The sequence below is a fragment of the Eptesicus fuscus genome, chromosome 5 (assembly GCF_027574615.1).
Source record: "Eptesicus fuscus isolate TK198812 chromosome 5, DD_ASM_mEF_20220401, whole genome shotgun sequence".
Lineage (NCBI taxonomy): Eukaryota > Metazoa > Chordata > Mammalia > Chiroptera > Vespertilionidae > Eptesicus > Eptesicus fuscus.
The window spans coordinates 8,227,614-8,239,990 of NC_072477.1; the positions used below are offsets into that span (position 1 = coordinate 8,227,614).

Consider the following 12,377-nt stretch of genomic DNA (forward strand, 5'->3'; position numbering starts at 1 on the left):
TTCTGGAGATGTTGTTTCAACTATGTGAGTTGCCAAACATCTAACAGCAGATTATGGATAGAACTGAGCCTAGAATCTACATATCCTGACTTTATCTATTGCTCTTTCCATCATACCTTAACTGCCTTCAAATGCAAAAGATAACAATTTCTACAGCTGAGGCAACACTCCACCTTTTTTTCTCAAGTGGCAAAAAAAATAGCATCCTATCTAATAAAAGGGGATATGCTAATTGACCCTCACACTGTCGCAAAGATAGCAGCACCCACAGCCCATAAGGAGGGAATATGCTAATTGACTGTCCCACCCTCAAAGATGGTGGCGCCCACAGCCAATAAGGAGGGAATATGCTAATTTACTGCCATGCCCTCAAAGATGGCGGCACCCACAGCCACAAGATGGCAGCACCCAGTCCCCTCAGCCCCGCCAGGGTGGCAGGTGCGTGGCAAGGCTGGGCCCACCCCCAGGCAGGCCCAGCCGCTCCATGCACCTGCCTACAGAGTCCTCAGACCCTTCAGCCCCCCAGCCGCCCAGGGCCGCCCGAGGCGCAGGTAACCAGGGCCGGCCAAGGCTTGCACTGCCAGCAGTGGCAGCAGCAGAGGTGTGATGGGGCGTCGCCTTCCCCTGATCACCGGGTTGCCTCCTGCCCCTGAGGGCTCCCGGACTTTGAGAGGGGAGCAGGCCAGGCTGAGGGACCAGTGCATGAATTTTCATGTACCGAGCCTCTAGGAATGTATACTTGGGAAACATAAACTGTGCCTTGACATGTTCTCTTTTCCTATTGCATAAGATCAAACTATGTGAATAAAACAATTCTAAGGTATAATCTTCCACACCTTTGGTTTTCATCATAATATTCATGCTGAAGTGACTGAATTTAAATCATGGCATATGTCCATAGCGAGTGATTTCATTATAATCTTACAAATTTATAGCCTCAAGCAGCAAAAGCAATTTCCATTTGTACAATATATAAAAATAATCTGGTATTCGGTAAAATTCAACTTACATATAGCCATTGGTAGGAAAGATGTGCTAAGATATTCAATAATATCCTTGTGCAGAAATGGAGGGAAGGTAGCTAACGTTGATATCATCGTGTAGGGCAAAGTACTCAGAATATCATCATTGAGAAAGGGCAGCAAACATGTGGTTGTATAAAATATCGACTGTCCAAGATCTACAAAAGAAAATTGAGTAATCAGTCACTGAATATTTTGCCATTTAACAAAATATGCTAATTATACATTCTAAGTTTTTATGAACTGATTTAAATTATAAGCAACTATTGCTCCCTTCCTATTAAGAGTTCTAAAACATACTACTCAGTATAGTAAGTATACAGCATTTGCTCAATAAATGACTAATGAATGACTACATTAAGACAAATAAATATCTATTACATGAGCTTTTCCTCAATACTTTATCAAGCTTTAGTAATACTTGTTATTCATACTACTCCTCAATTTCATAAATTAGAAGCACTTTCCATGGGCTAATGAATCCTGAAATCCTTCCAGCATTCTTACCTTCATTTTTATTACACAAGATAACCGTGGCACAGGATGTTAAACTATTTTCTCATTGGAAGTTTTAGAAAAGTCAAGGGCAGGACTGGAAATAAAGCCAGGCTAGCCCTAGCCAGTTTTGTTTTGTTTTTTATTTTTTTATTTTTATTTTTTTTTAAATATATTTTATTGATTTTTTACAGAGAGGAAGGGAGAGGGACAGAGAGTTAGAAACGTCGATGAGAGAGAAACATCGACCAGCCGCCTCCCGCACATCCCCCACTGGGGACGTGCCCGCAACCAATGTACATGCCCTTGACCGGAATCGAACCTGGGACCCTTCAGTCCGCAGACCGACGCTCTATCCACTGAGCCAAACCGGTTTCGGCACTTGTTTTGTTTTTTAATATATTTTATTGATCTTTTTACAGAGAGGAAGGGAGAGGGATAGAGAGTTAGAAACATCTATGAGAGAGAAACATCAATCAGCTGCCTCCTGCACACCCCTTACTGGGGATGTGCCCGCAACCAAGGTACATGTCCTTGACCAGAATTGAACCTGGGACCCTTGAGTCCGCAGACCAATGCTCTATCCACTGAGCCAAACCAGTTAGGGCAGCCCTAGCCAGTTTTGCTCAGTGGATAGAGTATTGATCTGAGGACTGAAGGGTCCTGGGTTCAATTCCTGGTCAAGGGCACCTCTTTTGGTTGCGGGCTCCATCCTGCCCTGGTTGGGGCATGTGTGGGAGGCAACCAATTGATGTGTCTCTCTCACATTGATGTTTTTCTCTCTGTGTGTCTCTCCCCGTCCCTTCCACTCTCTCTAAAAATCAATGGAAAAATATCCTCGGGTGAGAATTAACAAAAACAAAATAAAAAAACAGGCTATTTCTAATCCATCAACCAAACTACAATCTTCCTACATCTGGAGTCTTGGGCAATAAGGTAATTTGCATCTGCCAGCACCAGGGCAGATTCAGATGCACCAAAGAAAGGAAGCCGTAAACTACTGCTGCATGTCCCTGAGTATTTAGTTATAGATTATCACAGAAGAACGTGCCACCTAATAATAATCTATCAACATTTTTAAATGGGGATAGGAACATTACCTACCTCACTTCATTAAAAGGATTGTTAGGAGCTTTAAATGAGATAAATGTAAAGTGCTTAACCTAACACATAATGTGCGTTCCACATATATTAGCCATTTTATTAATGTTAGTATTGTTACTATTATTATTACCTGCACAAGGAGTAAAAATAGAGGACATTTGAAAAAAAAATAACTATTTAGCTTTAGAATGCATGTAGACCAAATCCCATTGCACAGAATGTGTATATTGAATTCTGGACCTCCCAATATATATGTCATCAGCCACTGACTTGACAATGAAGACTTTGTTTTCATATTCATTATAAAAGAAAACTATTAGACTTGTTTGTTTTGCAGATTTACTTTCTTAGTGCTATTTTGATGCCTAATGCATTTCTGATTTTCATTAAAATTAATGTGCCATCTCAGCAAGCAATCAACTGTCAACAGAGAAGATGTGGCCACACTATACACTGGGGAGCAAGGTCAGCCAGCCTTGGGTTCCCAATGAAGACCCAGAAAACCCATAGGTGGTTCACTAGTAATTAACTGGGGCTGTGCATAAAAAGACACCTCAGCTGCATTTTAGCCTACTTATAGAACATTAGCACGGAAAGGGGCCTGAGAGCCCACCTGGAATATTCTTCATATGAGGAAACTGAGGCCTGGGAAAGGGGAGTGATTGTCCAAGATTTCCTAAGAGTTAGTAGGCTGAACTGAGACAAAAATGGGGCCATTCCGGGTACACTGCACTGCCCCAGGTGCAGACAGCCTCTAGCCCTAGCCGCAGTTTGTTCTCAAACATGGTGTACAAAAGAATCACCCAGAGAGCTAGTTAAAAATTCAGTGATTCTTATTCAGAAATCCTGGCTTGGGACCCAGAATTCCATGCTTCAAGATTCCTCAGCGATTCTGAAGTTGTTGAGACCACGCTTAGAGAAACAATGCTGTACTGTTTTTAACCTCTTAAGGGATGGTCTAGTGAGGTCCCCACTATCTCTCAAGCTCTGTTATGCAGAACAAGAGCATGGTATGTACATAACAGTGAAAAGACACAAAATAGCTGTGGGTGTAAAAGCAAAAATACAAATCATTCTCCCTGAAACTGTCATAATTTACACATTAATTGCAATTACATGAGTTGTGAGTCACCAAAGTGAATGCTTGATCTTAATCAAGGGGCTCTGAAGATAAAGAACAGCTGCCTAACACAGTGGCCCAGCCCAGGACCAGGCAGGTCCAGGATGACCTCAGGACTGGAGTCACAAAGGAAAAGCACTGACGAGCTCACCACACAGTAAACTCTGGCAGCCTCCTGTTCAAAGGGTCATCTCCTTTAAGTTCTGAGCCAGGATAGGACCACAATAAAAGTGACTTAGCTTAAAACAGCTACAAAATTATATGATAAGCAAATTTACAAATTTCTATGTTTTTATATTCACTATAATACAGAATTGTAAATATAAGCATAAACAAATTCAATAATCATCATTTCATCATTTTTATGCAAGTAGATTTTTTAATAATTTTTTAAAATTAGGAACACATCTTACTAAATAAACCATTAAGCATTCTCACAGGAGAGTTAGCCATAACTAAAAAGCAAAATAACCCCTCATCACCCACCCATTTCCCAAATTCCAATATTTTTGTACAGTGAAACTTTGGTTATTATCCTTCTAAAAACCAAATTCTCAGTGCTTTCAAGTTAAGACAACTGGCATTTAAAAGTTCATTTTCTGCAAAAAAAAAAAAAAAATCCCTTTTCTTACTGTATGGTTTCCCATTTGATTCACCCAACTATAATACTGAATGGTTGAACAGTAGATATTATTGGACTATTTTTTATGGGTTAGAAGAATTTGCTAAGCAAGCAAGATAATGAAATTGACTAAACACACACAGAAGAAAGGAGAATTAAGAAGTATATTCTCAGGCTTCTGTCCTAAGGCACCACTGATACTGTTCACTGAACACCATATACAGCATATAGACATTCTACCACTTAGCCAACATTTTGTAATTAACTACTGGTTATTAGTTACATTTAAAACACTTCTTAGAGATTTCTTTATTTTTAGAGATGTCTTCTTATCTAATATCCTGGGCTTAAAGACAGGAAAAATGAATCCCAGAGAGATTCTGTGATTTGGCTCCCAAAAATAATCACAAAATTAGGTCAGTGCATTTGACCTGCTCTTCAAGCTCCATCTCTTATATCTTCAAGGGGGCAACTTTTTAAGTCTTCACTCCCAAATCACTTCAACAAGAGTCTCCATGATAAGCAGATCAGAGGAGAAGAGATATATTCCTGTTATAGTCTTTCTCCTCTCCCGGCCCATTCACCCTCAGTTCAGGCCCACTTGGATAGCATCTCTCTGGCCATAGAGCAGCGAAATGTTAGGATGGAAAACATCATAATTAAATTTCAGTGTAAGAAAGGCGTTAGCCACACAGAGACCTTTCAAGCAATTTATTCCAATAACAACAGTCTCCAGCTTCCATAAACAATCTCAAAGTTTTCGAGTACATGCTCACCGTGTTGGCCATGCTGTAGTAAAGGAACTAGATCCAGGAGAGTCACCAAAGTCACGTAGAGGCCTTGATAGTCCAAAGAAGGGTAGTCTGACAAGTGAGCATCACGACTTTGCAGGCTGCGTTCAGAGGGAGCATCTCGCAGGACGCTGTAAAGGAGGGAGCGAGTAACAGTAGGGTTGATGGAACTGACCTGCGGTCTTAGAGATGGGGTGAGTGGGAATGGCACAGGAAAAAGACACATGGTCATGGGCACTGTCAAATTGGAGGCATCTTGGCTTTCCTTCTTCCCTGTGCGGGACAAAATGCTGTTGGGGGGACAAAGAAAAAAAAGAGACAACAAAGACACAAAGAACAGCACATTACATTGAAATGACACTCTAAAACAAATAATAAAACACCAGATATATCCCACATAAGATGCAATTGCCACACCAGGAGCATCTGCAAATCTAGGACAGGTCACTCAGCTTCGTGCTCAGATACCAATAAGGCAAGGTTTACTTTGCGGAAGTTGCATTGCATCTCATGTGTTATCTGGTTAGTAAGGAGCAAAAATATAAAAATGCATGTTTCAGTGCCAAACCCATGTTTTACAGTTTATCAATCTGGTGAAGAAGTTTCCTGGAAGGAAAAATAGCAGCTTTGTCTACCAAGTTAGGGCTTTTATTCTTAATTTAAAAAAGCTTTCAAAACAAAGGAAGTTTTTAGCAAGACTGTCTTAATCAGGTAAATAAAACTTGCAAAATATAGGTATGGCACTTGCAGAAACATGTTTTAGCAAAGAATAAACATGTGTGTTTATTAAGAAAGTCTTAAAAATCACATGTTTATTGCATCAAAATAATGTCTATATGTATATTATGATACTGTTTCATGACATTCTGTCAGTATCATTTGAGATAATGAAGTTTAAACAGGCATATGAATTTAGAAATAATACATATTTCTAAAATGTTAGCTAAACTACATTGGAAAAGCTGTAAAATAATATATATTAAATGGTCTGTAGCATATGTTTGTGAACTAATGATAATGGTTATTTATGTGTGTGTTTTTAATTTTGCATGTTGGGGAGGAAACATTTTAATCTATGAATACAAACAATGGTTTATTAAATAGTTACCTTCAAAATTCTAAAGACTAAGCAAGCAGTATCTGCCAGGTAGCTGCATATTATACAATAAGATCTCATATATTACTGCTGCTACTTACGTTATTATTCAACAAAACTCACTAAAAACTAGAGGAAAGATAGTTTAGAAAGTTAACAAAAAGTTTAAGGGGAATAAAAATAAATTATAAAAATATATTGGCTTTCTTTTAGCCTTCATTTTTAAATAAAAACATTTTAGTAAAAGTGATAAAGCAGAAAAGTTGTTAATTTAAAAATAGAAAAAATAACTACGTAGCCAAATGTTTAGATTTTTTTTAAATGCGGTTATACTATTTATCATTACAGACAATAGCTATACATTATAATGATAATATCTGCTGCACTTATAATGTGCTTTTATATGTTAATCAAAACAGATAACAATTTATAAATGCCTCATTACATAAAAATAACCTTGTTTTACACTTATTCTATGTGAATAAAATATTACTAAGTTCTTAGTTAATGATATTACATTTACAAATTTTACAGTGGGGTGAAGAATTGGTTAGTGTCAAGCATGCTTGCTATTCCAAATTTACATTTATTTTTATTTACTCTTAGTGCAAAATATGTTACAATGTAAGAAAAATAACTACATGCTCTTGTTTTCCATGTGCCTAATTTACCTCAATTTCCTTTGTCTTCTGTTCCCCAATGTCGAGGGAAAAACAATCAATAATAATAAAAATAATTTCAGAATAGTTATGTAACACTTCTTAGCAATAAATAACTTAAGATTTAGTGTAAGTTTTTTTTTAACTTTTAAAGGGATTTAAGTTACCTTTTTTTGTGTGTGATGTATTTAACTTTGTAAGCTTCTACTTTACAATGGAATAATATCAACATTCCAGTTACCCCTGCCTGTCTACATCTAATATAAATATCATTATATTCCATCAGACTTTATACTTTCCTCACATAATTCAATTACTCCTAAAAATACCACCTTTAAATGTTATATTCTTGATAATAAGCCCAGTCACCGAAAAAAAACTATTTTAAACGTATAGGATTCTATCCCGCTGAAAATACCTTTAGAATCACAATGGATATGTCAGAAATATTACTTCCCAAACTTCAGCCCTAAATTAGCCGACTACCAGCATCTTTCCAAATTTATAAGATGTGGATCTTACAGCAGTGGTATAAAAAAAAATACTTTGCCATTGAGAATAAAATGTTCTCTTTATCATATATTAATACTATCCTTTCAATCAAGTACAGTGCTCTCATCAAACTTTGCCTTGGTGGGGGAAATACAGTACATTATATTTTCAAATATACATTGCTATTTTTCCAAAGTTTGATTTAATTTGACAAATACTAGTAAATCAACTTTGGAGGTTCTATTTTGATATTTTTCCCTTCCTGTATATGCGGCATCCCCAAATGATAGCAGCAACAACTTCAGACATGCAGGGAGGGAAGAATGTCAGCACTAAAGCAGTAAAACCTCTCTCACTGCTTTCACATTTAATAAGTAGGTGAAATTGGGGGAAAAAATGGCTGAGGATGAGTTATCCATGAAACCAGCTTTAAATTACCATTCATGTTTCAATGTAAGGAAATGTTTTCATTTGTGGAAAAACTTAAGAAGGGCTCATGAATAAATGTGCAATGTATTGTGATTTTATGATGTTTTGTGAGTTTTATTCAGAAAAAAACAAACAAAAAAAACACCTATTTCCCCAACCAAACTGTCTAACTTGGGAATCATAAAACCAACTTCCCCATTTGAAATTCTTTTCCAGAGGTCTGTACATCCAACCAAAAAGAATATTAAGAATGCCCTGCTCAGAAGAGTTTGACCCAGCATCCAACTTTTCACCTTTCCTTCTCCCTCCTGAGATCCTCTTTATCAAGCATTTACTTCCAACATCAAGAGAAATCAAGAAAAGATCTCTGTGGGTGTTGGTAAAGATGAGAAGTTGCCCCAAGGTATTTATAGCACAGAAAATTAATACATAAAATAAACTTTCTCTAAGATTATAAATGTTGACTTGAGTTGACTTTATGCACCAAACAAAATTTCTTTGATCATGCTATGCTCTAAAGCTTCTCTATAGACCTCAAATCAGTAATTTAAAGGGCTATATCCTCCTCCTAAGTAATCAGAAATTATACTTCAACTATGATATCAAACTGAGGCTAGAATCCCTTTTAAAAACATATTAAACTTTTTCTAAAGAGTTAACAGAAAGTGACTTTTCCCAAACGTAATGATTTTTTTTTAAATATGTGCTACCAGCTTAAATGGCACCAGAAGAGAGAGAATGTTTGACATAGGAAGACTGGAAACCTTTAAATGTTCTGCCAGGTAAAAGGCAAGATCCCTAAAGTCCTTAGATGTTTAAAACATGGTCACAAATGCTTCTAATAGATGATAGACAGACACCTCTGGTATCGGTGAGGGGGGATTAAACTAGATGATCTTCATAGTTGCTTCTAATACTAAAAGCAAACAAAAAACTAAACCCTGAAGTTGTGTACAAACTGTGTGTCCATTCCTACACTTAGGTTCCTACTAAATTAAAATGAGTACAACTCAGAATTCAGATGAAATTTTACCCAAGAACCCAGGTTAGATGAAGTCAATGCACTAGAAGGGTTCCTACATAGGTGAAATATGAACCAAAGTCAAGTCAATTCAACAAACATATACTGATCTTCTAAGGACCAAACATTGAACTAGGCTCAAGGGCTAGCAAGCTGAATAACACTCAGGACTCACCTTCCACTAACCTAGAGTTTAGGGAACCGCCATGAACTCTATCCTGAGTCTAATTATCAGCTAAGTAGATGTGTGGACTATTCAACTGCTGATCTAGTCAGTTATGCTAAACATAATCTCTTCTCTCCTGTGGATTAAATTAATTGAAGTTAAACAGCTAGGATAATTACTGCCTTTGGAAATATGTACAAAAGTCTACTGTACTGAAATCAATGAGTTATATGCATGCATGAATACCAGAGGACTATTACTCTAAAAATGCCATTCTGACTCAAATGAAGCTGCTGAAACTTCAAGTTGCACATTTTAATCAATAATAATAATGTGAGCATCCTTGAGAATTCTCAAATAGAAAGACAGAGGGTTACTCTATGAAAAGTCATCTCTAACTCTTTCTTCTTATTTCCTTCCAAGTATCTGAATTCTAAAAGCAAAAAGTACTTCTGAATGTAAAAATTACATAAAAGGCTATGATTGCCCAACCATCATGCCATACACCTGAAACCAATACAAAATAATATTGAAAGTAAACTGTAGCTAAAAAAAATTTAATAATACACTTATTGCATAGAATTATTATAAGGGATTAATTAAATAAGATGATACATGAAAAGTGCTTAGAACAGTGCTTGACACACATAATTACTATTATTATTATACTATGTTACTATGATTACGATAGCTATCGTTAGTATTATTACTAGTGGTAGCTGTTGATTTCTCCCTTTGAAATTGGACTTGGCTCAATTGCATAAAATCTTCTCCAACAGCCACTTGAACAAAATACCTTAATATCATTTTGATCATTAAAATGCTATGACCCATGACCATATTTTAATGATCTATTGTTCAAGAAAATGGAACCTTCATGTCTTGCAAACATTACTTCGGTATCCTAAATTTCTTAACTTTTGGCACAATGACTAAGACCTAAGCAGTAAGCTCCAAGTGCCATCTAGGATGTCACAGTTTCTTTGCAAATGGAATTCAGAATTTGCTTCTTACTGAGAAGTACCTCCCAATGCGAGAACTTCCAAAACTTGTGATAAAGGGAAGTGTTTCCCATTGAGAACACTGACCTCAAAGACAAAAGGAAAATTCAAGAGAACAGAATCAAATGCCTTTGTGCATAAACTTATCTGATCATTACTATGAAAACTGAGCTAATCATTCCACTGCAATTTGAAAATAAGGGAAATATCCTATAACAAGGCCTTAAACTTACTATGCAAGTAAGAAATCTATGAATCTGATCAACAGAATCCCCTTAAGGTAGAACAGGGACACTAAAGGTTCTAAAGAAGAAAAGATACTCCCAAGATAAGAACAAAGAGATAGCAGGACTGCAGAAAGTTAGTAACTGACTTGACCGCATGAAGCTTCTTTCTACAAAGCGTTCAGTCTGCCCACGCAAAGCCTCAAACCACAGTGAACTCCAGTGCCACTGCGGTCATTCCAGATTGGTATTCTTTCCCTACCTAATACCTGTCTTACCAAACTTTTGCTGTTATATAGTTAAAGAAACAGTAGCGGGTCAAAGCTATGTGTTTCCAAAACCAGATCTGGAGTGACAAGACCATGGTAACAAAGAGACTTAGCCTTAGAATTTAATGCAAAGTAGAGTGTTCCCCTCACTTCTTGGATGTTATTTCCCAAATGACTGAGTCTTTTCTTGAAAGGCTGTATTTTCCTAACGAGGACTGTGAAGCAGATAGGTCCCTCCTGTCGCTACGTTACAGTAAAAGCTGACGGTATTTGTTGTTGTTTCCTGGCCCTCCAAAGGGTTTCCATATCCATTGTAAAGCATGGTGAACACTTGAAGTGTCACACAAATGAAAAATAACTGTTATTACCATATATTATACCAGGTAATATATGTTATTACTGTATGTTATACATCAGTACGAAATACTACTGATGAACCTAAAATGCTACATAATTCTGATTTTCTTTAAGACCATAAGTGCTTCCTGTTCTTAATGTTAGCAAATACAGTTTCTCCTTTTAAGCCTACTCTATATTTACTGCCAGACATATAACTTTTATCACTCTATAAATCTCTTGATAAGACGTTCTACTGAGGGAAGCAGGCAGAAGCCCTGCAACCCTGTTTTTCTTTCACTCAGGCCTGTGATCGGATCTGCTATAGACACCCAGGGACCTGGAGTCCAGACTCTTCTGGCAGAGCACTAGAAAACAAGGCCCTTCGAAACATTCAGTTCCATCAAAATTTAAATCCCCGTCAGTTCAGTCCTACCTAGTAATTCTTTCAAAGTAGAGGATATTTTAAAGCTTACCTTAACAAGGTCTGAGAAAAGTATTTCAGGGTGTTTGCAATATCTGTTCCTGAAGGTACAGGGTAAATGTTGTGGAGAACCCGGTTATGATATTCCTGTAAGTACCGGATCTTGGAAGCAACTAGATAGAAACAAAACAAAACAAAAACAAAAAACAAAAAAAAAGAAAAAGAAGAGGAATCATCTTGTACTGTGTATTAGCTATACAGCTATTAGTTTTAATGATCAGATACAGGAATTTAATCAGTATTTTTTTAAAAATATGTCAATTTTTTATGGAATTCCATGGCAGAAACAATTACAAAAAGACCTTTAATTTCTTTAAATTGTTATCAGAACAAAAAATTATTTTTAATTATCTGGTTTAATAACTTTTTCACAAATTAGCCATTACCTTTTTTTATCACTAAGAAAGGCAATACTCCAAATTATTTTATAATCACTCCCAAGTTAGCTTATGTTTAGCAAAATAATAATAGACATATCTCTGCCACCAGAGAATTATATTTAATATTACTTAACTGAAACTAAAGGAGAAAACTCAAAGGTCTTTCAGCAATACTCTAAAAATCCTAAAATACAGGGTGTCCATTGCACAATGGCATCAGTTGAAACCAGATCTTTAACTCGGGAAGAGTTCATAAAAGTGTGCCTAGCAAATGTTTGAACTGAAAAAATATTTAGAATAGATTAACTTAGTATTAAGTAAGAATAGAATGTTTGGGTGGTAATAAAAAAATTAATGTCACATTTTTCTTCCAAGACATTTCAGAAATTAGGAGACTTCCTAAGCTTTCTGAACTTGGCTGCCCAGATCTCCTCAACATTCAGGAGGGACTAAAGGGGCTTATTGACCCTCCTAGACCTACCTGGAGTCACCAGCATTGTCCACATTCCTGACCTGACCTTTGACCTGGCTGCAGTGAATGGCCCAGTTTTAGTCATTCCTCTTTGCAAATCCCAAGGGGTCATGATGGTCAATGTCTTTCAGGTCGCTTCCTCCACAGAGCTCTCAACACTGTCCATTTGTCCTTTCAATCTTTAAGGCTACCAA

At 36.8% G+C, this 12,377-nt stretch overlaps 1 protein-coding gene across 3 annotated transcripts in view; it reads right to left on the reverse strand.

The window, feature by feature from the left end:
• Positions 1 to 1,112, reverse strand: part of UNC79 (unc-79 homolog, NALCN channel complex subunit) — a 165,775-nt gene extending 164,663 nt beyond the window's left edge. For 2 of the 3 annotated variants that reach the window (XM_028136886.2, XM_028136889.2), the window contains exon 1: positions 1,010 to 1,112. In XM_028136886.2, the coding sequence (XP_027992687.2) occupies positions 1,010 to 1,097 (88 nt within the window). In that variant the 5' untranslated portion in view covers positions 1,098 to 1,112. The remainder of the gene's footprint in view (positions 1 to 1,009) is intronic. The other variant, XM_054715450.1, reaches the window with a different exon arrangement.
• Positions 1,113 to 12,377: the final 11,265 nt, after the last annotated feature.